Here is a 23,829-nt window from a genome sequence, read left to right as displayed (position 1 = left end):
TGACTTACCTCAAACGGTAGAGTTAGAAACATACCAGGGGATTCCAATTCAATCCCATCGAGGTGGCATGTACCAATGCCATCTCACTAGTCCAAGTGATCAATTTCTGTTCACAACTGATCATAATGATAGGACTAAGAACCAAAGGGATCACATAAACAAGACTAGTGTCTGCAAATACTAGCTGATAGAATAAAAAAGGGAGAGAATGATCCAACATGGGAAGTGAGATACACAGCAGACCCATAGAATGGCAGATGTCCTAAACAGCACTCTGGCCTCAGAATCAGCCCTTAAGGCACGCGGATCCGGCTGAAAAGCCCATGAGAGTATTTCAGGCATGGAAAGCCAAGACACTCTGGGGAAAAAAAAAAAAACCTAAATGAAAGATCTCCGCAAGTGAGATTCCAGTGGAAAGAACGGGTCATCAAAGTAGGAGGTACCTTTCTCTGAAGGGAGGAGAGAACTTCCACTTTGACCATGGCCTTGTCTAAAAATGATCAGAGTCAGTGAACTCAGGGGGCTTCCATAGCCTTGGCAGCTCATGACAAGAGCCTAGGTTGATTATTGATGCCATAAACAAGAGTGTCAATTAGTTAAGTCAACAACAGGAGTCACTGTGCACTTACTCCTCATGTAGGATCTTTGTCCTTAGTGTGCTGTACATTGAGATTTAATGCTATAACTAGTACTCAAACAGTATTTTTCACTTTATGTTTCTGTGTGGGAGCAAACTGTTGAAATCTTTACTTAATGTATGCTAAACTGATCTTCTGTATATAAAGAGAATCGAAAGTGAATCTTGATGTGAATGGAAGGGAAGAGGGAGTGGGAAAGGAGATTGTTGCGGGTGGGAGGGATGTTATGAGGGGGAAGCCATTGTAATCCATAAGCTGTACTTTGGAAATTTATATTCATTAAATAAAAGTTAAAAAAAATGCTATAGGTAGTAGATATGGGTTAGAAAAACAGAGCTAACTTGTTTATATGTTTGTTGTTGCAACTTTTTAGTAAGTGCTTCCCCCTTATTAAATATTCCTAAAGTCTCCTCTGGGTATGTTTACATCTAATATCCACCTCAAAGTGACCATCCCAGTAATTCTATGGGCATCCTGGAAGTAGCTTGTGGATAGAATTTGCCTGAGCAAACTGTGAGCCCTCTCACTTAGGAGAAGTGGAGGAAAAGGTGTGGAAAAGTCATCCTCATGTTTTCAATTCCATCTCCTCATTTTTCCTAAGGAGTATTCCTTTCCTGAATCAGAACTTCTTCCTTCTTTAGCTTTTTCATGCACACTGTTCACAATCTTGAGAATAAACAGCAGAAAAATAAGAGGCTCCAGGAATTAGTGCTTAGCAGGAACTTCTGGATTTTCCATCCCACACCCAAAATATTTGGCCCTCTTTTTTAGACCTGTCTTTTGGTGAAATGATTCATCTCCATGGTTCCTGGAATTTGACCAAAAATGACATGTGCTCTGAACTGGGAAACATCCTCCTACCGTTCAGAATCAATTTAAATCAGTCATTCATCAATTATTTTCAACAAATTTTTATTGGGCATTGACTGTGTAGCAGGAATTGTGCCAGGAGATGGTAATAAAGTGGAGGATAAGACCTACTTCCAATATTTAAGGCATTCAAGGTCTGGTAGAAGCAGCCCATGGTTTTATTTTGTTTTCCCATGAATTAAATTCTGAAAGAGTGACTATTTGAATTAAGATGCTAAAACTCTCTTCTACCTTGACCTCCCTTTTCTTTTGGAAAGGGGTAGGCAGGGGCCCTTTAGCCCCTGCAACCTCCACCCTAGTCAGCCTTGGAAATCCTCGAAGGGTGCTTCTGATGGAGCAAGAGACATTTCAAGTTTGGAGAGGGTAGTGGGAGTTAGAAGCAGCTTCTCTAGGAAAGCAATGAAATACAGAAGGGTCAGATGATTCACATGATGGACTAAGAAGCCTCAGAGAGTTTCGGTATTATTGACTATGAGCTCATTGGGAGGTCAGGGAAGAGAAAAGGGCTGTTCCTGGGGATACACTGAGCATCTGATTTTGTATCTACATAAATTCTGAGAAGGCATGGATGGAGTGGAGAAGAAGAGTCAAGTAAGATGGGACTACCCTACTTGGCGCTTCTGTGTTGGCCCCAGAAATCAAGTAAAATGGTAAAAAAAAAAAAAGTAACAAAACTGTGTCTCTTTGAAGATAAGGATGTGAATGGATTGTTCTGTTTGCTGCCTTGTTGGCCTCAAAACCCCATATTTTTTTTTCCAAATAAATTATAGCACAGGAGGCGGGCACACCTTGGGAAAAGAGGCTAGTAAAAAGCTAGGCTTGATCCTGAATTAGAGGGAGAGAGGCTGTCTGAGTTTGAGGAGCAGAGAAAAGAAGGAAGCAGTTAGGCGATTGGAGGTGGGCCAGAGCTTAGAATAAAGAGGTTCCGCTAGGCACGTCCCCAATACTGCTTACACGACCCAAGCCCTCTGCTTGGATCTCAAACCTCAAGGGACAGATAAAGGGGAGCAGAGGAAAAGCGGGGTTTGGATCTCACGAATTAACCTGAAATGAAAAGTCAGCAAAAACCACTGGGTGGCAGCGTGGTGTGCGGGCGCAGCTCTGCAGTGCCGGCTGCTGCTGCTGCTGCTGCTGCTGCCGCGGGGGCTGAGCCCATCTGGGCACCTGGCCTCTCCGAAAAGGCTACAAGTGTCGCTACGCAAAATACCTCAGTGAAGGTGGGGGGTTGTGTCGGTGAGTCGGAATCTGGGGCAGGGGTCTGGCGAACTTCCTTGGGGCGGCAGTCCGGACGCGATCTGGCCAGCTAAGAGTCAAACACTATGGAAACACCCCCACCCCACCACCCGCCATCGCCAAGAAAACCTCCGCTCCTTTCCCTCAACTGCCTCATCCTGGTGCCTCCTCCATCATTGTTTCTTCCCGAATATCCTTTCGGGGATAGGAGAAGCACTTTGGTGATGGGGAAGCGCCTAAGCCCCTACAGGTGTTAGCCCCGGCAGCTGGCCAGGGACGGGGGGTGGGGGCTGGCGGGGGTGGGGGGTGGGGGGGTGGGGGCGGCCGGCGGCGCGGAGGGAGGGGCCGCCGCGGGGGGAGGGGGCTGCAGCGAGGCCGTCGCGCTCTTCGCGAGGGTGCCTGTGAAGGCTGAATCCGTTTGCAGCGCCTGTGCCGCGCCCAGAGCAGCAGCCACAGCGAAGATGCGAGGTCATTACCTGTTTGATCCCTGTCGGAAAGCTGGCACGGGCCAACTTTTCCCGATTAGCAGGCCAAGAAGTTGCAAGGACTAGTGGAAGACTCGGAGGGGCCAGGGCGAGGGCGCGCTCCCCAGCGCGCTGCCTTCCCCCTCCTCCCGCCTGCCGCCCGCGCTCCCGGCCTCTCCCCCGCCCGCGCTCTCTCCCTCCGCCCGCCTCTCAGCTCTGGCCCCCTCCGCGCGGCACAGGGCGGGGGGTGCTGCGAAACTCCGACCCAAGCCACTTGGACTTGCACAGTGTCCTCGGGGCGCAGGGGCCGAGCGCACGCAGTCGCGCAGCTCTGCCTCCGCCTGCCAGTCTCGCCCGCGATCCCGGCCCCGGGCTGTGGCGTCGGCTCGGACCCAGGCAGCCAACAGCCCGCGCAGGAGCCGGACCACCGCCAGAGGAGCTCAGAAGGCATGCTGAGCCCCCTCCTCGGCTGAAGCCCGAGTGCGGAGAAGCCCGGGCTAGCGCCGGCTTAAGGAGACCAAGGCGGCTAAAGCGCGACGCAGAGCGGGCGAGCAGCGGAGGAGAAGGAGGAGGCGGCGAACCCAGAGAGGGGCAGCAAAAGAAGTGGTGGTGGTGGGCGTCGTGGCCATGGCGGCGGCTATCGCCAGCTCTCTGATCCGTCAGAAGAGACAAGCTCGGGAGCGCGAGAAATCCAACGCCTGCAAGTGTGTCAGCAGCCCCAGCAAAGGCAAGACCAGCTGCGACAAAAACAAGTTAAATGTCTTTTCCCGGGTCAAACTCTTCGGCTCCAAGAAGAGGCGTAGAAGGAGACCAGGTCGGAAAGAGCTTTAATCTTTTTTATATACATAGACTTTAGGAGTGTTCGGGGTCTGGGGGCGAGTATGTATGCGTAGGTAGTTTGCTGGTGGCCCATCTTGTGCGGATGAGGCCACCTAGCTGGTGTGCGTGCGTGGGAAGACGATTGCTTTCTCGCCTCCTTCGTAACAGTAACAGGCTTGCTGCATTGCAACTGCCCTGGGACAGGCGCACAGCCTGGGGGCGTATCCAGCCCTGGAGGCGCGCCCTCAGCTTCAGACATGGCACATGTGTGTGTGTGTGTGTGTGTGTGTGTGTGTATGTGTATGCATGCATGCCCGGTGGTCTCTAGGCAGGCGTGAACCAGTCATGCCTATCGTGTAAGGTGTGAAAATTGCGGGCGTGGAACTGAGCAGACACTGTCGCCCCCCCCACCCCACCCCGCCCGTCGCAGGAGAATCTGGGGAATCCCCCTGTCTTGCCTTTGTCTCTGCCTGTCAGACCCTTCCCTACAGCTTCCACTCCCAAGGGACGTGGGCTTCCGCTATCTAGGTTTTCCGTTTCTTTGATTACTTTTTAGCTTCTCGGGACAGACTTGACTTGTGGTGCAGCTTTAAAATGTTTGCTGGGGGGAGGAGTGGCTTCTAGAACCTTGCCGCAAAGAGCTCAGTGATCTAGTTAGACTCCTAGAAACTGATTACTTATAACTAAAATGCAGGATTGAACAGGGAACTTAAATTCATAACCAGATTGTGGGTCTTTTTGAATCATTCCAGTGATAAGAGTAGCGCGATTTTCAGGTGAGGGGGAATTCAAACAGCCATAGGTGTCGGGTTGCGTCAAGGTAAACCTTCAGTGGAAAATGCAGCTTATTTTCCAGCCTGAATCAAATGAATCTATTACACGATCTTCTTACCCATTATGATAAGAATATTACCACAAATCGGATTTACTCATCGGGCTGTTCTTTTTTTTTCTGTTTGTGTGTTCTACACGCCATGGAATGGAAACCCAAACATAGGTTTTCTGTTTGCAGAAAGTTCTTTTTTAATGCATTAGCTCTAAATTAAGCATAGTTGAAAAAGGCTTAAAGCGAATGCAAAGCATGCTTATGTGGCTCGAGTAATCACGTAAATATTATTTCAGCGCAGGTGGCTGTATTCAATAAAAGCAAATATTGGATAACTTTGCTGTTATTGGTGAATTACGTACTTGATTAACCTATGGTGATTCATAATTGAAAATTATTTTAATTAAGAACTCATATTTTGGATAATCATATGTCTGTTACTAAATTTGAAAATAAATATGTACTAATTTTCTCCCCACCAACATAAGTCCTGCTGTTTTCACACATATTTTCCTTTAGGGATAATTAATATGATAGGGTATGATGATATATGATAGTTATTTTATCCCCCTTCCCTTTTGTGTGGAAGCCTCAGTTTTATAAATATATGTCCTTTGATGGAATTCCAAGTTATTTATGCATTTTAACCTTCTTAGAATGGAGGGGGTTATTTATTCAAATTGTAATTCTGAAAGAAATCTTTGCTAGCAGGTTTCTGATTGTTGGTCAGCAAACAACTCCAAATTATCTTTGTTATTTCTCTTTTTCCTTCTACATGACAAATGGAACATTGTTAAAAGGCAGAATTTGCCATTTGCTAGCCCATCCCAAATGTTTAATGAAAGAGCAACCCATTCTATAAGCCAAAGGACTGGCTGTCAGAAACTGGAGACCCTGTCAGAGTGTTAGGGCTTTAGCAACACTGTAAAGCAGCAATCAAACCTTTCTTCAGTTTCGAGATTTATTCTGAAACTTATAGTTGGATTTCATTCTTCTAGAGGACTCTAAAAGTATAGCTTCACCTTTTCCACTAAAATATCTAAATGAAGCCAAAATTTTGAATTCTGGATCTTTTCAACTATGTAGACATACTTTATCAATTGATATAAACCATTGTTCTCTTTGCAGAGCCTCAGCTTAAGGGTATAGTTACCAAACTATACAGCCGGCAAGGCTACCACTTGCAGCTGCAGGCAGATGGAACCATTGATGGCACCAAAGACGAAGACAGCACTTACAGTAAGTGACTGCAAAATAAATACTATATGCCAGCATGTTGTTGACACTGTGTTCCTTTTATTTTTTCTTAAATAAACAACCCCTACTAAATCCTGAAGTGAATGCAAAATATGTCCGCACTGTATAATCTCGTGTACTCAAGTTAACCAAAAGGAAGTTGGACATGAAAATATCTAAAATAGTGAGCTAGAGCAAATAATGTTGACACCATCTGAAGAGCAATCCAAATGTCATCTCCATGGTAATCTAGATAGATTTATGGCTGTCCTTTGGGTTTTATTACTTTTTTCCCACAGAAAATTTACTCACCCACATACTGATCCTGAAATAGCATGTTATCTACTCTTAAGAAGCCAATCTCATCCCAAGAGACAGGAGTGGTTTCATACACACTATCACTTCTGCTACCCCCTACACACACATACGTGCACACACACACACTGATAAGACTAATGGGGATTTTAATGGTGAGATTCCTTCCACAGGTGGATAAAGGGATTTCATTTAGTGCTTTATTTTTAGCCATGGTTTAAATAAAAAAGGGTAGGAGCGTGGGTGGGAGGGAGGGTAGGGGGGAGTGCCACTATGTTCCTATAATTGTATAAAGAAAATATACGAAACTTGTATAACTTAAATAAAATATATATGTAAATAAGACCAGATTGGAGACCATAATGGTGAACCTATAAAGGAAGCACATCAAAAATATAATTTTTAGTTGCTATTATCGAAGGAAGCTGATTATATGATGTCACAGGACCTCTTACTACATATTCTTTATTTGGGATAATAAATGTATAACCTCACTAATAGTGCACGCTATTCTTCAATTATAGTAATTGATGTTTGCTTGCATTTCATAGAGTCTTGCAGACCTGTAATTATTCTGTGAGGCTAAAATCACTTAGTTTTCAAAATTTGTTCTCTGTTTTCCACCACTGCTACAAAATTTCTCACAGATTTTGATAATTTGGGGAAATAGTCCCATTGTCAACTCAGACATGGTCAAGGAAAATAGGACTGAATGCTAATGAGTACTATACAGCTTTCTTAGAGATCATGGTTATGGAAAACAAAGCCATAGAGAAGGGGACCCAATGGTAAGTGATAAAGAGTTTCACACCTTTTACAAATGCTTCTGGGGCTGATAACAAAGTTGTGACCTCAAGAGGAGGTCACCTTTAGTTACCCTAGAAGAAACCTCTGTTGATGTCTCCGATAAAAATCCTCCATACCAAGTGGTTCTTCACTGTCTTGTGAAATACTGTCACTTTGGTGATATTAATGTTTTGTGCATACTCTCTACTTGAAACAATTAGCCAAGTGTGACTAGAAGGATTTGTTGTAATCATATAATAGCAATTAGTACACTGATGATCCAACATAACATTTCTAAAAACTACAAGTATAGATCAGTGTTTGGGTGGGGAAATTATGGGATGTAAGCTGAATTGTTTTTCAAAGTGCCTGTGGAAATGGGTGGAAGGGGGAAGTTCATGATTAACTGGCAGACAGCTCCACAATGTCAGGTCTTCCCCCCCATTTATTTATTTTATTTTATATTTTTTTGACAGGCAGAGTGGACAGTGAGAGAGACAGAGAGAAAGGTCTTCCTTTGCCGTTGGTTCACCCTCCAATGGCCGCCGCAGCCGGCGCGCTGTGGCCAGCATACCGCGCTGATCCAATGGCAGGAGCCAGGTGCTTCTCCTGGTCTCCCATGGGGTGCAGGGCCCAAGGACTTGGGCCATCCTCCACTGCACTCCCTGGCTACAGCAGAGAGCTGGCCTGGAAGAGGGGCAACCGGGAAAGAATCCGGCACCCCGACCGGGACTAGAACCCGGTGTGCCGGAGCCGCAAGGCGGAGGATTAGCCTAGTGAGCCGCAGCGCCGGCCACCCCCCCATTTATTTTTAACATTTTCTCCAGGTACAAATCAAAGAAGTATTTTGGGTCGAGTGTTCACAAGTGCATTCTGAAAAGGAAAAAGGAAAAAAAAAACCAGAAGGTTTATGTGCTGTGTTTTATTAACAGTGATGTGCTAAATCCATCAAGATCACACTGTTTTTAACCATTTTAGAGGATATACACATATCATACATACATAAATTGAGTCTTCTTTTCAAACCATGAATTCTTAAATCATGTAGTAAGTTTTACTCTTTAGTATCTACATGTGCATATCTTCTGCCTTTGGTTGCCTTATAACACTAATACATGTGATACTTCTGTATACTAGTAATATTAGAAGATGTTAAAAGAACATAGCCTGGAATGTAACTAGAAAAACTAGTTACTTGTTACTAGAATCTGTTTTTTTTTTAAAGATTTTTATTTATTTATTTCAGAGGTAGCATTACAGACAGTGAGAGGGAGAGACAGAAAAGTCTTCCATCTGCTGGTTCACTCCCCAAATGGCCGCAATGGCCGGAGCTGTGCCGATCCAAAGACAGGAAGGAGCCAGGAGCTTCTTCCTGGTCTTCCATGTGGGTGTAGGGAATCAAGCAGTTGGGCCATCTTCTACTGCTTTCCCAGGCCACAGCAGAGAGCTGGATTGGAAGAGGAGCAGCTGGGACTAGAACCAGTGCCCATATGGGATGCTGGTACTGCAGGAGGAGAAATAACCTACTGTGCCATGGTGCTGGCCCCTGGAATCTGTTTTAAGGCACATAGAAACAAAAAGAGGCAAGTCAACCAAAGGTAAAAGTGTTACCATAACATGGTTCATACAAATGCCACCCCTGATGGGAAGGGTAACCAGACAGTCAAGGAGCTCCCTTAGCTTTTCATTGAGGATATTGTGGGGCATAGTAAGTATGTTAAAAGATTAAGTTTACCTGTCAAAATGGAAGTGTATCCATCTGAATTTATGTTTCTTCCCCTAAAGCCATGAAACTTTCTTAGCAGGAAGTTTTCATTAGTTATTCCAAGTGAGTGGAATAACAATCTGTTATTTTTTTGTTTTTACAAGATTTCTTTAATATGTATTCTTGGTATTTATATTTTTCTAACTCAGTCTTATGCTATTTTTATCATTCAGTTCAATTTGATTGATTTTGTTATTTTAATTCTGATATGGTAAGCAAGATCATGATAAAAATAAATCAGTTCACACTTATCCAGACATCCATTTCTAAAAACATGTCTGATGTGTATTTAACCTTACCTTATGTAGATTTATTACAATGGTAAATGTCAGTCCAGCCGCCGGCCCCTAGTCCAATGAAATTTCATCATGAGCAAATCAGCCATTATAAATTATGTATTTTCCCTTGAAAAGGAAAAAATGATGGACATTTCATGGCAGTAATTTGATTGTATCTGTATTTGATGCAGTGAAGGATGTTTTAAAGGCATGATTTGCCCTTTATCCTAAAACCTGCAGTAGCACTACTTGTTCAGTGCGGCATGTCTTCCCAATCTATATTAATTATTTTTTAATTACTCCTTTTGAGAAATTGACCTTAGCCCAACTGATGAAACATGGTTTCAGTGTTGTCTTCAGCAAATATTGAGAGCCAAATTGTTGCACAGTTCTGAGAAAACAGTCCCTTCAAGGGGTGAAGTGATTATTTTTATGTAGCCACAACAACAGAAACAGGCACTTTACTTTATTAAAAGCTAAAGCTTTTTTAAAACTTGAATGTGTTTTAGGTTTGAGTACATAAATGAAATAGATTATTTTCTTATATTTAGAATTTTTTAAGATTTATTTATTTGAAAGAGTTACAGAGACAGAGAGGAGAGATAGCGAGAGTAAGAGGGAGAGTTAGAACAATCTTCCACCTGCTGATTCAGTGCCCAAATGGCTGCAATGGCCAGGGCTGGGCCAGGCCTAACCAGGGACTAGGATCCAAGAGCTCCCAGATGGGTTCAGGGATCCAAGAGCATGGACCACCTTATGCTGCTTTCCTATGCCATTACAATGGTAAATGTCAGTCCAGCGCTGGCCCCTAGTCCAATGAAATTTCATCATGAGCAAATCAGCCATTATAAATTATGTATTTTCCCCTGAAAAGGAAAAAATGATGGACATTTCATGGCAGTAATTTGATTGTATCTGTATTTGATGCAGTGAAGGATGTTTTAAAGGCATGGTTTGCTCTTTATCCTAAAACCTGGATCAGAAGTGGAGCAGCTGGGTCTCGAACGAGTACCCATATAGGATGCTGGCACTGCAGATGGTGACTTAACTCACTGTACCACAATGTTAGCCCCCGTTTAGCATATTATTTATTCTGATCCAAATATCTTAAGTCTATGAAGAAGTTCTGTACATTTTGAGAAACAGAGACATATAGGATGACATTGATCCTTTCCAAACTCACCTTTGATATAATTTCTTTGCATTTTGGTCTGTGAAGATTGTTCCTTTAGCTAGATTATAACCCAGCTCATTTATAATCTTGAGTGTCTAAAGAAAATAATAAATTGGACTAATATGGCTAGCCACTCTATATTTTCTGGTGTCTTCAAATTTCTCTTTTGGATTTGTTTGTTTTTGAATCAGGCTTTATAGGAATTTATAGTACATAGTGAAAAAATAATATTCCATGATATAGTTAATACCATTATTCAGGAACTGATAATCTCAGATATGGATTGCTGATCTTTGCTTTTCTTCCTCCTACTCTTATCTGGTGTTTGAAATTTAAGCATTCAATTGCTCATTAAAAACCCCAAATCAGAGTTCTTGGTGAACAACATGAAAATCAAATCTCTTCCTCTCTTTCCCTATTTCTCTCCCCTCTTCTTACAACCTGCATTCAAAGAACTAAAAAAGTTCCGAATGTTGCAAAAGGTGAAGTTCTAGAAGTAATTCTGAATTTCATTTATCCTTCTCCAGTATCTACTACTATGGCTTACCTAGGTTTCATATGTAGCAGTTGTAATAGTGGTCAAGTGGTATTATAGTACTTTGACTTTTAAACCAAACCTATATGGAAGTTTTGGTTTGGTGCTTTATATCAGAAATTTTAAACTGGGTTTTTATGATGAAATTGTGGTATATTACTTCTCAAAAATACATTATCATGGTTTCACCATAAAGTTTGCTTTCAAACCATAAGTGCCTATTGAGCACCTGCTGTGAGCAAGGCAACATCAACAGAAAGAGATATGACATATATATGACATGCTCAAAGAAACCAGATTTCTTGCCTGTGAGTTTAGTTGTTGAATATAGCATGAGATCCTGGCTTGCAATCTGTGCAATTATTTTTCCTTTACCTCATATAACAGAAGGGCACAGTGTTTTAATATGATGAGTATTGAATGAAGTGCCATTGGTGGCATGTGTTAGGGAACACTTGTATTTTGAACTGTACAATATGTCCTAGCTCCTCTTCAGTAACACTCTGGTTTTAAGGGAAAGACAAATTGTAGGCTCACCAAGGAATACTTGATTCTTCCCTAATATTTCTCATCCATATTACCACATCTACCACAGCAGAATATATATGCAGACAGATAAACAGTCCCAGACAAACTGTTCTTTCCCATGGGGTGAATCCTTTCTGTTCTTCTTCACAAAAATGATACCAGACTGATATATCATCCACAATAAACACACACACACAAGACAAAAATCACCAATGTTGGTCAGTGACTCCTGAGGGAAAGGTGCACAGGCTATTTTCAAAAGATGTGTGTGGCAAACACTACATTTTATAAATGTACTGCTTTATTTTTATTCATGGTGTGGGAGGGAGTAGACAGCTGGTAGTGGGAGGATACCCACTGGTTGTCTCCAGTGAGTGGTGTGTGGTTGTGAGGAGAGCCTGGATGTAAGTTTCACGCAGACCTTTAAATGGAGAAATGACGGCCTTGTTGGCACCAACTGGCTGCCCACTTGTGACTATTTTGCAGAAAAAAATGATAAAATGAAAACACAAATTCATTATTTTTTGTTCATATAACTTTGGTCTTAGAGACCAAAAAGCTAAGTTCTCTCTCAACTGTATCTTGGAAAATGTTGATTCTTTAAGAAATACTACTCTGGGAACATGGGACTAACTACAAAATAACGTTTTAGCAAGGCTCAGATTTATTTTGAGGTTCTTGCATTGGGAATGATACAGATAATTTGGATGAGTGCATTGGTTGGTCTAGTGTCATTTCTGAGTCAAGAAAGCTCTCCACAACTGGTCCATCTTAACTGTGCCTGTGAGAATTTTAGAAATTATATAGAGGAGCATACCTTAGTTTGTTGAGGATGATACTATTTAATGTACCAACTCCATGACTGGTTCTCTCCATCTGCAACACTATAAAATGTAAAGATATGGAATTGTGCTCAAAGTCTTCAAATTTGTCCAATGTGTTGAGAATGTAGTTGTAGTTCCAGTTATGCTACTGGAACCATGAATCAAATATACTGAAATGTGGAATGAAATTCTGTCTATCTGCATGTGTCTAAATATACATGTGTCTATCCTTACCAATTACATACTACTTTGGGAGGACCAGACAGTCCTGCTGCAAACATTGAAAAACTGTGAAATTCAGGATTTTAACACTGTTTTCACATTCTTTTTAATGTCAGCTCTGTTTAACCTCATCCCTGTGGGTCTTCGAGTGGTGGCTATTCAAGGAGTTCAGAGCAAGCTGTATTTGGCAATGAACAGCGAGGGATATTTGTACACCTCGGTAAGGCTTTGACAATTTGCATGCTTTCATGGTTTTAGGAAAGAAAATGCTATTGTATATGTTTGATGTGTACTGATTTTGGTGATGACAGAAAGTGTTCTTTATGAGAATGTCTTATGTGAAAGGACAGATTAACATTGTGTAAAAATTATGGCTGTTGCTAATTAACCATTTGAAATTAATATTTTTAGTTTAAAATCAAAGATTCACTGAAGATTTTTATATACAATGCCATCTAGATTATTGTGTGGCATAAAGTGGTTTATCTTATTCTCTTGCATTGCAGCTATGGGAAACAAAGCCATTTCTTAACTCAGTTCAGCACATTCTGATCCATGTTTATCCCTAAAGGAATTATTGAAATCTCCCTTGGATCAACTCTAGGACACAAAGACCAGTCCTAGAAATGTATTTGGAGTTCCATACTGGAGTTTCATTTCTTATCCTCAGTTCAGTGAAGACACAGTTGTCTGCCTCTACTTTATACATAGTTTTTCCATCATGTACAATTCAGCCTCTTCTTAGAAATTCTTGCTTGTATTTTTCTTACAAGTTTGGAGTGAATGGAGTGAAAAACAAAATCTTTTTTCCTGGGAAAAATTAAATATAGTAGACTCAATTCAATAAGAAGCCTGGAAACAAATTGAACTTTTTAAAAAAAGTTTCACATTAAATATAAGTGAAAACAGTATAATACCAAGGTTAGGGTTTCACTCTTATCAGTAGATTTAGTCTCATATTATAGGAGACTTGACTAGATGAGTATTTTTAAATCTTTATTCTGAATTCATGCATTTTAAGAAAAAAATGAAGTGTTTAAAATAGACAAAATTGCTTGTCAAGCTTCCTAGTAGCTAGCCTTGAAAGAGGTTTTTACTTTGACGATATAAATGTATTCCTCAAACTGAAAATAAAACACTTACCTTTTTTAAGCACTTTCCCTCTCCCCAATCCCTGAATTTATCTCAAAGCCAGATGTATATTAAGACTCATTGCAGGCGTATTGGAAACCATGTTGTAACCCTGTATTTCAGAGACCAAAAAGGGAATGAGATATAGGAGAAGAATCAGACCAAAAAAAGGCCCATTCACTTAGTAAACCATGTGATCCTTTTCCTATAAAGACAAAAGATTGTGATAAGAAGATAATTATCAGCATACACTTCAAACCTGGTCACTCTCAGAATTTAACTCATCCAGTTAGTAAATGCAGAGGTTTTATACTTTTTACCAAATGATAGATTTGCATTTGTTGTAAACTTCATGAAATCTGTCAACTTTATTAATACAGAGCTTTTATTATAAGTGATAGGCAAAGGAATTTATTTTTCACATTTGTGCATTAAAGTAAGAATTTAATAATGAGGAATTTTTAGTTACCTCATTTATATCAACAGACTACCTACCTCATAAGGACCAGATGCAAAGGTAGGGTTTATAAGGAAAGAAATGCTTCTTGAAACTAGTATGCAGACATAAAGGAACATATAATAATAATGAATCCTGGGCATACTTTCGAAAAGGCAAATGATGGATAACATAGGAAATATGTATTGGTAAGGCATCTATAAATTCACTGAGTTGTGGTAGTCATCATTATGAAGCCCCTATGTAAAAGGCTAATTAAAAATAAATCTTGCTACAATACAGTGTTTTAAAAAATACTCACACATATTGGAAATACCATTTAAGTAAAAGTGGGAAAACCATTTAAATAAAGTAATACGTCAGGTGCCCCCACTCAAGAAAATTAAGGCAATATGTATTACATGTATGAAACTGACATTGAGAATCTGTAAACTACCATTCAAATTGACTGTTATTCCAGTAAATTGGAAAATTTCAATGTAAATTCATCACTAAGAAAGGTATCCCCTGGGAATTAGCATTGTAAATTGGTAGACTTCCTTTCCATGGTAGGAAGATCAATAGCAAAATGTGGGACACTTTGTATGTATTTCTTATTAAGGAGGAAAGATGCTGATTAATGATCTCGGAGTTCATATAGGAAAACTATCCAAATTAGTCTAGTTCAGGAAAGAAATCATTTCAGGATATATTTCCAATTCTTCCCAATACTTCTTATTGATTGCGGCTTGGAATTTCTTTGTCTTGTCTATCACCATACTCAGTGGCCGCCTTGTTTTGTTGTCATCTTATATAAAATGTGGTGCCTAGAATCTAAACAGGATGGAACTGTAAACTAATGACTGATATATCAACTTGTGTTGCTGAAACCAAAAAGTTCAATGCAATATGATACTTCATCAAGAGGAAAAGATGACAAAAGAGAAAGAACCACTCTTCCGTGCATACATCCGTGCATACATCCATGATGCTACTACTACTACAGAAATACTGTGTGTAGTTTGATTAACCATTTCTTAGCAAAGACAATATAAGATAAGACAATGACCAGAGGAGTAAGCGAAAAGATGTAAAGGACTACTGATGTAGGCAGTTAAAAAACTGGCGGAAGGAATTATAAAAATCTTGGTAAGGAATGACTAGAATCTGCCTTAAAATATACACAGTGTTAAGGCTAAAAGAAGATGAATTTCTGAGATATCTTAGAGGTAGAATCATTGGAATTTGGTTGCTAATTAGATTTGGACATTTGGAAAGAAAGCAGGGCCACCATATATGGTTGAAAACATATAGTTGCCCCTCACTTCAAAGATAAAAATTAAGTGTCTTTAGATAGAGGCTGTTTCAACAAATTTTCAAAAGTAGTGCTCAGTGAGTTATTAGGAGCTGTGAGGGAGAGCAAAAATTTGACATTTTGTTGTTTTTGGTTGATGGTGACGCTTTTAACCAAACTGGAATAAAAGAAACAGTGCAGACTTTGCAAAGAAGTTTCCTGAGGATAGTTTGAAATAAATATTTGAAAATATGAACTTAGAGCTTAAGGAATGGATGTGAGCAAGAGATAAAACTTGAAAGCTTGTAGATGTACATGGTGCTTGATGCCATGGTTGAGAGCACAAAAGAAAGTTTGTCAAATATTTGGGAATAGCAAATACCAGCATGGAAATGGCCAGCAAATGAAGAACTAATTGCAGAAGGTATAATCATAGTGCAAATGCTAAATGGGGAGACAGTTTAGAGAGAGTTTTAAGAAGAGTCATCAATGTCAAATGCTTCTGAGAAAGCAAGAACTATGAATTCACCTATAAAGATCTTTGGTGATCTTGACAAAAGCAGTTTCATTAGAATAGTGGAAACAAAAGCCAGACTGTAATATCTTAAGGAGTGAATGGGAATAGAGGAAGCAGAGGCAGTAGACATTGAATTCTTAAATGAAGGAGACACAAGGGTGAGTATTTAGGGGAGGACCCAGGATTGAGGAAGACTGATAATTCTTTGGCTAACTGTAAGACCCTTAGGTATATTTTTGAACTGAAGGAAGGAAGCCAGTAAAGAATCATTAAAGATAGGAAATAGGATCCTTTATGGAGTGGATCTATGGAGGGAATGGGAGAGTAATGGAATAAAATGTATAAATTGAAGGATTAGATTCACTTTCTATTATAGGAAGCAAAGAGCTAAATGCCAGATAAATGCAGGTCCTGAGTGTGCAGGTGATAGATGAGGAAGCTGAAGGATTTTGTGCCAGATAACTTGTATTTTCCCATGGAAGTAGAATGGCAGGTCATCTGCTGAAGTCAGAGGCATAGGAATGATATTTTTGAATAACAGTTGTTTTGGGAAAGGGGTGAACAGCCTAATAACCAGGAATTGGAAAACAATGTCCATGGGCAATCCAGCCCACCACTTGTTTTTGTAAATAAAGTTTTACTGGAACATAGTTAACCCCATTTATTTACTGTTTATGACTGCTTTTGTACTACAACAGCAGAGTTGAAGTTGCAATAGAGACTTTATATCCAATAAAACCTAAATTATTTATTAAATAACTTGACCCTTTGACAAACTTCTAGCTGATTCATAGACTCAGCCTTAGCTATTCAAAAGAATCACCTGGGAACCTATTAAAAATCCAATTTTTTCTACACCCAGACCAATTATAATCATAGTATCTGAGGGTGTGTCTGTGTTTGAATATTTTCTGAAGTTCTCCAGCTGATGTTTATGTATACCCTGTGTTGAAACCACTGATCTGTGGCTAAGAAAAATGAATGGTGAGTAGCATCAAAGATGCCCCAGTGAAGTCAGAAACCAGGAATTTATATATACTTCATCCTTTATCCACAATTTATGATACCAATCTCTTTCTACTCTTGCAAGCAAATTGCCTTTACATTTCTGAAGGGCTCTCTCTCTCTCCCTCTCTCCCTCTCTCTCTATTTTTTGTCAGGAAGAGTTAGACAGTGAGAGAGAGAGAGAGAGAGAGTTAATAGACAGTGAGAGAGAGACAGAGAAAGGTCTTCCTTCCATTGGTTCACTCCCCTAATGGACGCCATGGCCGGCGCTGCACCAATCTGAAGCCAGGAGCCAGGTGCTTCCTCCTGGTCTCCCATGTGGTGCAAGGACCCAAACACTTGGGCCATCCTCCACTGCCCTCCCGGGCCACAGCAGAGAGCTGGACTGGAAGAGGAGCAACTGGGACTAGTACCTGGCACTCGGGGTGCCGGCACCGCAGGCAGGATTAGCCAAGTGAGCCATGATGCTGGCCATGAAGGGTTATTTCTTAAGATGATGGAAAATGCTGATCCTTGGTAGAGCATTCTCATTTTATCTCCTTTTCTTTTTCAATTCTCTTTTACATTTCTGCTTTGATACCCTTCAATTTCAATTTTACGTATTTTTAAACAATTTCTTTCCCTCCTTTTGTTCATTAAGTAATGAAACAACACTATTGTTATAGAGATAGTAATTTACTTTCCATGATCAATCTTGGGATTCTTGCAGTGTACCTCCCCTCCCTTTTTTTTCATGATGCCATGGGGGACAGACTTGTTGTAGGCTCAAGTGTCAGTGAGCAACCATCTGTGATACGGAGAATCATAATTAGCCATTATTTCATAACATAATCACTTTTGTCCATGATAAAATTCTTTTTTGAGTGAAAAGTAAATTATCCTTCATTGTGTGTGGAGAACTTTATTCTTACCTTTGGTTTTTGTCAACCAATTTTATCTGTAACCCTGTAAGAGTTCCTCAAAGTTTCATAGTATCAATATTTCATAGTTGCAAGCTATTTATAATTTCTCAAAACTGCTTCAAATAAACATTAATTATAGAAAATCATGAGCATTAAATATGAAAATATGTTTGTGTCCTAGTATTGTTGTAATAATAGGAGTAAAGCATTCATATAAAATTTTTTTTTCAAAAAAATTAAAATATATAGAATCCTTTAGTTTATTTTTTAAAGTTTTATTTACTTACTTGAAAGCTAATTACAGAAAGACAGAGAGTGAGAAATCCCAAGATCTTCCATCTGCTGGTTCACTCCCCAAATGGTCACAACAGGCAAGGCTGGGACAAGACAAAGTGAAGAGCCAGCAACTCCATCCTGGTCTGTCATGTGGTTGGCTGTGGCCCAATACTTGGACCATCTTATGTTGCCTTTCCAGGTGCATTAGCTGGGAGCTGGATCAGAAATGAGCCACCAGGACTCAAACCAGGGCTATATGGGATGCTTGTGTCACAGGCAGCAGCTTAACCCCTGCACCACAACCCTGGCCCCAAGCACTCTTTTATTTTGATATGTTCCAGAACTTATACCAACAGTTTTATCCAAGTATTTACCTGTTATAAAAATATTGCTTGAGTTTAGGCAGAGGCAACTAAATGTGTAGACAAGTAAAACTTCTTTGACAAGTAAGGCTTCCATTGATGTGTTTCCAAAGGAGACTTAGGGGAGTGATGTTATTGCCATGTGTTATGGTCCTGGGATTACTTCAGCGGACTGGATGCAAGACCCTAAAACAGGTCTCTCTCAAGAGTCAGTTTGATGCCATGGGAATGAGGCAGTCTGTGTTTCTGACCCCAGGGACCCAGGCAGACTTGTGATCTGATTTAAGGGAATGGGTTCGCTTTTGCTCCTGGGTTATTTCCATATACCTTAAAGTTAACCAAGTTTCTTCTCCCATCACATGAAGTTGACATTATATATTATTCACAACTTCTTATAATACATTGGTCTCCAGAGGAATTACTAACAGAAATAGTGACAAATGAAAAAAATATCATCCCCTTAGTAGTTGGGGCACCTTAGCTTTGCTTGTTTTTGTTTTTCACAATGTAGGTTTGCTTTCCTTTAAGAATAAAAATGGCTTATGATTCATGTTGATTTTTAGGTTAAAATGCATTCATGAAGTTTTAAAAATAATTGTATGAGTTTTTAGTAACCAATATAAAATTTTAGCCACTGAAAAAAACAGGACTCACTTTTTAAACAAAGTAAATATTATAAATAGAAACATTAAATGGAAAACCTCTCCATGTGACCATTCCTGTAAAATATTACTTTTAGAAATATACTTGATAACTGAATTGTGTATATTGGAATGGCCTTTAAAAGTTCATGGAAAAGGTATATTATGAAAATAAACTATGTATGGATTTCAATTTTTATGCCAATATAAAGCTTATCTCTTGATTTCATTTGTCTAAGAGCTTTTTGAATCCTCTTCTGTAAGTAGGCATGTGTGGAAATATGCACAAATACAAGATATTTATTCTCAAAGACACTGACACTGAGATTGTTAACATTCTTGGTGACTTCAGAACCGAACTAACAATTTGATCTCTCAGATCTTTGACCTTTTGGAATTAATTTTCTTATTTCTCAACCTTCTTAAATCTCATAACTTTAACATTTGACCTTGTCATACTCCAGACCATTGACTCTTTTTCCTCTATCTTTTTAAAAGTAAGTTTACTGTTTCAGAATTCACAGACCAGTAAGCTATGCATTCTATGTGTTATCTCAATAGTTCTTAGTTTATTCACTAGGATGTATAACCATCACCACTATATAATTCAAGAATGCTTGTATCATCCTAAATGATGAGATACCATTTACCGAATATGTCCCATCCCTTTCCTTAGTCTTAGGCAATCACTGATCTACTTTCTCTCTATGGATTTGCCTATTTTAGAAATTTCAAAAAATTAAATCATATGATATATGACCTTTTATGACTGGCTTCTTTCATTTAACAGAGTTTTCAAGGTTCATACATGTGGCATATGTTAGTATTTAATTCCTTTTAAAAAACTGAATAATATTTCATACTGTAGCTCGGCCACATTTCGTTATCCAGTGATGGACATTTGTAATGTAGCCCCAGATACCTATATAGCTATTTCCTTTTCATTGTTCATATCTCAAATGGAATGGCATTTCTTTGAAAGGCCATATGTGACCATTCACTGTCTATGTCAATTTATCTTTCTAAAACAATTAACACCATTTTAAATTATTTTGCATGTTTGTTCCTCATCTGTCATGAGAATGTAAGCATTTTGAAAAAAAAAACATATTTTTTTTTGTTACTGTGTTCCAAGTGCCTTGATGAGTGCATGTTATTGGGTTCTCAATAAATATTTGTTGACTGCCCTAATTATTCTCAAAAAAGAAAGATAGATATGGACGTATGAGACCAATTTTAGTTCCTTTAAAAACCTTTTTATTTGGAAAAATATAGAAATTTATAGGAAATATAAAATTAATAACACAAAAATAATTTCATTCACCCTTTACTCATTTCATTTTACAATATTTGCTCCATAATTTCTTCTATCTATATATGTATATATCTATTTCATGCTTTTTTTTCTGAGCCTTTTTTATTATGACATTTCACCTTCAAATAATTTGGCATGTATTTCTTAAGATGGATATTCTCTTTTAAATCCATTCTTCATTTTCATTTTCAATTTAATTAATTTTAACAGATTCAGTATGATAAGTAGATACTAGCCTAAGAACATAATGATATTCCCTTCCTCTTTCCCTCCTACTCTCCTTCTTTCTACCTGTCTTTTTTTAAAGTATAGTGTAGTTATCAACTGCAGTAGATTTCACATTTACCCAATATTTGGTGTAATTTACTGTGTATATTAAAATTTTGTCAAGTGACAAATATGTTCTTTTTATGTATTTGAAAGAGAGAGACAGAGGGAGGGAGAGAGGAAGGGAAAGAGAGAGAGAGAGAGAATGAACATGAATATGAATATGAATGAGAATCTTCCATTTGCTTGTTCACTCCCCAAATGTCCACAATAGCTGAGATTGGGCAAAGTCAAAGGCAGGAGCAAAGAACTTCATCCAGCACTCCATCCAAATCTGCCACATGGGTTTCAAAGACCTAAGTAATTGACCTGTTATCTGCTGCCTCCCAGGGTATACATTAACAGGAAGCTGGATTGGAAGCACTAGAGGGCCTTGATATCAGACATTCTAATATGGCATGTGGGCATCCCACATGATAGGTTAACCTGCTGTATCATAACTCCTACCCTGGCAAATATGTTCTTAATAATAAGTTTTCCTTTTAATATAGGACCTAGCTTAGAGTCAGGTATTACATTAAGTTTCCGTGTCTTTTTAGTCTCCTTTAGTGTATAACATTTCCACAGTGTTTTTATATCAATGACATTTTGAAGAAATAAAAATTCCATCCTCCTTTAAAAAATATACATTCCTGAGGTGGGCATTATAGCACAGCAAGTTCAACCCCTGTTTGGGATGCCCTTATCTAATGACCAAATGCCTAGAATCAAGTCCCAACTCTGCTTCTGATTTATCTCCCTGTTAGTGTACTTAGGAGTCAGCAGATGATAGCCTAAGCACTTGGGCCCCTGCCACCTACCTGGGAGACCCAGATGGAATTCTTGGCTCCTCCCTTCATCCTGGCCCAGAGCTGGCTGTTGCCAGAATTTGGGGTATGAACCAGCAGATTGAAGACCTTTGTGTCTCTCTCTCTGTGCCTGTCACTCTGCCTTTCAAAAGGAAAATAAATAAATTTCAATAAGATAAAATAAAAGAAACATTCATAATTTGGGATTTGATGAATTTTTATGATTAGATTGAGGCTGAGCATTTCTAGGTGGAATATTGCAAGGCTGTATTTTGCCCTCCTGGAGTATCATATCTGGAAACATGCAATATCCTTCTGCTTCACATAGATGAAGTTGATTGTAATGATTGAATCAAGGTTTTGTCTGGTTTTCCAGTGTATAGCTCTCAGGTTTTCTTTAGAGGTTTGTTTGTTTCTTTTATTTACAACCAGTAAACAATGTATTGGGAGATACTTTGAGACCATGTTTATTTCCCGCTCAGGAGAGCCCATTTATTTTTATTTTTAATAATATAAAGAGAACAGATTTCATGTATTTGATAGATGCAGTTTAAGAATATATTGATATTTTCCTCCCTCCCTCCTTCATTCCTTCCTTTCTTTTTAAATTTTTGAATAATATATTTTTTAATTTTCTATGTAATCACAGACTTAATGCTGCAATAAATAAAGAGCTCAGTTTTTAATGTTGTATTTTCAGAAATTGCAAACCTTTTAGAAAACTAAAGTAATTAGTCAATGAATTGAGAAATAACTAGTGAGATGGGAAAGGGAATGGGAAGCAGGAAGGGAGCAGGGTGAGGGGCATGGGGGAAAGAACCACTGTATTCCTAAAGTTGTATCTATGTAAAATGCATTCATTAAATAAATAAAAAAAAAGAAAAAAAATAGCTAGTGATTCCCAGATATACTATATAAATTTACTCATATTGAATTAAGATATACAAATTGATGTTTTTTTTTTTCTTCAAAGTCAGTGAGAGTCATGAAATAGGATATTAGGAAATGAGTTTAGCATAGCTGTTCAGATGCCCACATTCCATGTCAAAATATCTGGGTTCAATCTATAGCTCTGGCTCCTGATACCAGCTTCCAGTCAATGCACACCCTGGGAGGCAGCAGTTATGGTTCAAGTAATTGAGTTTCCGTTATTCATGAGGGAGATCTGTGTTGCATTACAAGCTCTTGGCCTTGTCACAGCCCAGCCCCAGACATTCTGGGCATTTGGGGAGTGAACCAGCAGATGGGAGATGAAAGTGCTTGCTGGCTCTCTCTCTTCCCTCCTTCTCAAAAATATAAATATTTTTATAAATAAAATTTATTTTATAGTTTTATTTTAATTGCATTATTATGTTAATTATTTTATAGGTTCAATGTGCTTTGTAGATACTATTATAAGAACATAATGATATTCCTTTTCTCCCTCCCTCCCTTGATCCCTCCCCCTCTTTCCCTCCTATCTTCCTTCCTTTGCTCTGTTTTTTTTTTTTCTTTTAGTTTTTGCGATAAAATATTTTAGATTTATATTACAGGAAAAAGGCTTCATACTTCACCAAAGAAGAAGTTTAACAAGTAAAAAGTAAAAAAGATCCTATTGTAATGGAAATATAGAAAATGGCTATTAACAATAGTTGAATGAAAAAATGGCCATTTCAGTCATATACAATAAATTCTGAAGGAATTACAGGTCATTAAAACTATAGTACTATAATATTTTTAACCACTGGTTTTATAAAAGTAACTTTTAAGAATAATGTATAGTACCAAAGGATATTATAGATCCAGCATTCTCGTCACTGGGTTTCAATACAATTATTAAAAGAGGGTTATTTACATTGTCCCAAGTGCAAAAAAAGCAATTCTGATACATGTTTTCATTGCATAGTGTGTGTGTGGGGGGGTTTGTTCATGTTAAGATGCTACATGTGTTCAGTATGTTTACTTGCCAACTAGAGCTTACTCTTCTGATTTCTTTAGCTCCTCTGACTTCAGTTTAAGACTTACTTTTCAATTATATGAGTTTACATTTTTAGCTCATATTCTAATAATACAGAAAAGATGTTAAAGTTTAGATGAGTTCATTGATCAATTCAGAGTGATGAATATCCTCCTAGCAAACATTTGTAACATGTAAAATGTTTGAGTAATCTCAAATCTGTATGTAAGCAAGAGCATATAATTTAACTTCTAGAATTATTATCATAGTGCAGAGGTTTACAAATTTAATAGAATTAAATGGAGAACATTGGTTTAATCATTAAAGCTCTTTAGGGAAGTGAAATTGATTCAGTTATAAAAGGAAACAGATTTAAGTAAACAGGA

At 38.8% G+C, this 23,829-nt stretch overlaps 1 protein-coding gene across 8 annotated transcripts in view; it reads left to right on the top strand.

Moving 5' to 3' along the window:
* The window catches only part of FGF13 (fibroblast growth factor 13), a 651,259-nt gene that overhangs the window by 536,532 nt on the left and 90,898 nt on the right, over nt 1–23,829 (top strand). For 7 of the 8 annotated variants that reach the window (XM_008273437.4, XM_008273439.4, XM_089323851.1 and 4 more), the window contains 2 exons: nt 5,979–6,089; nt 12,630–12,733. In XM_008273437.4, coding sequence (XP_008271659.1) covers nt 5,979–6,089; nt 12,630–12,733 — 215 coding nt within the window. Of the gene's footprint in view, nt 1–3,126; nt 4,020–5,978; nt 6,090–12,629; nt 12,734–23,829 lie in introns of those variants that run through there. The other variant, XM_002720518.5, reaches the window with a different exon arrangement.

This window comes from Oryctolagus cuniculus, chromosome X (assembly GCF_051225735.1).
Source record: "Oryctolagus cuniculus isolate XC-2025 breed Fujian yellow rabbit chromosome X, ASM5122573v1, whole genome shotgun sequence".
Taxonomy (NCBI): Eukaryota; Metazoa; Chordata; class Mammalia; order Lagomorpha; family Leporidae; genus Oryctolagus; species Oryctolagus cuniculus.
This window is presented reverse-complemented; position numbering and strand designations above follow the sequence as displayed.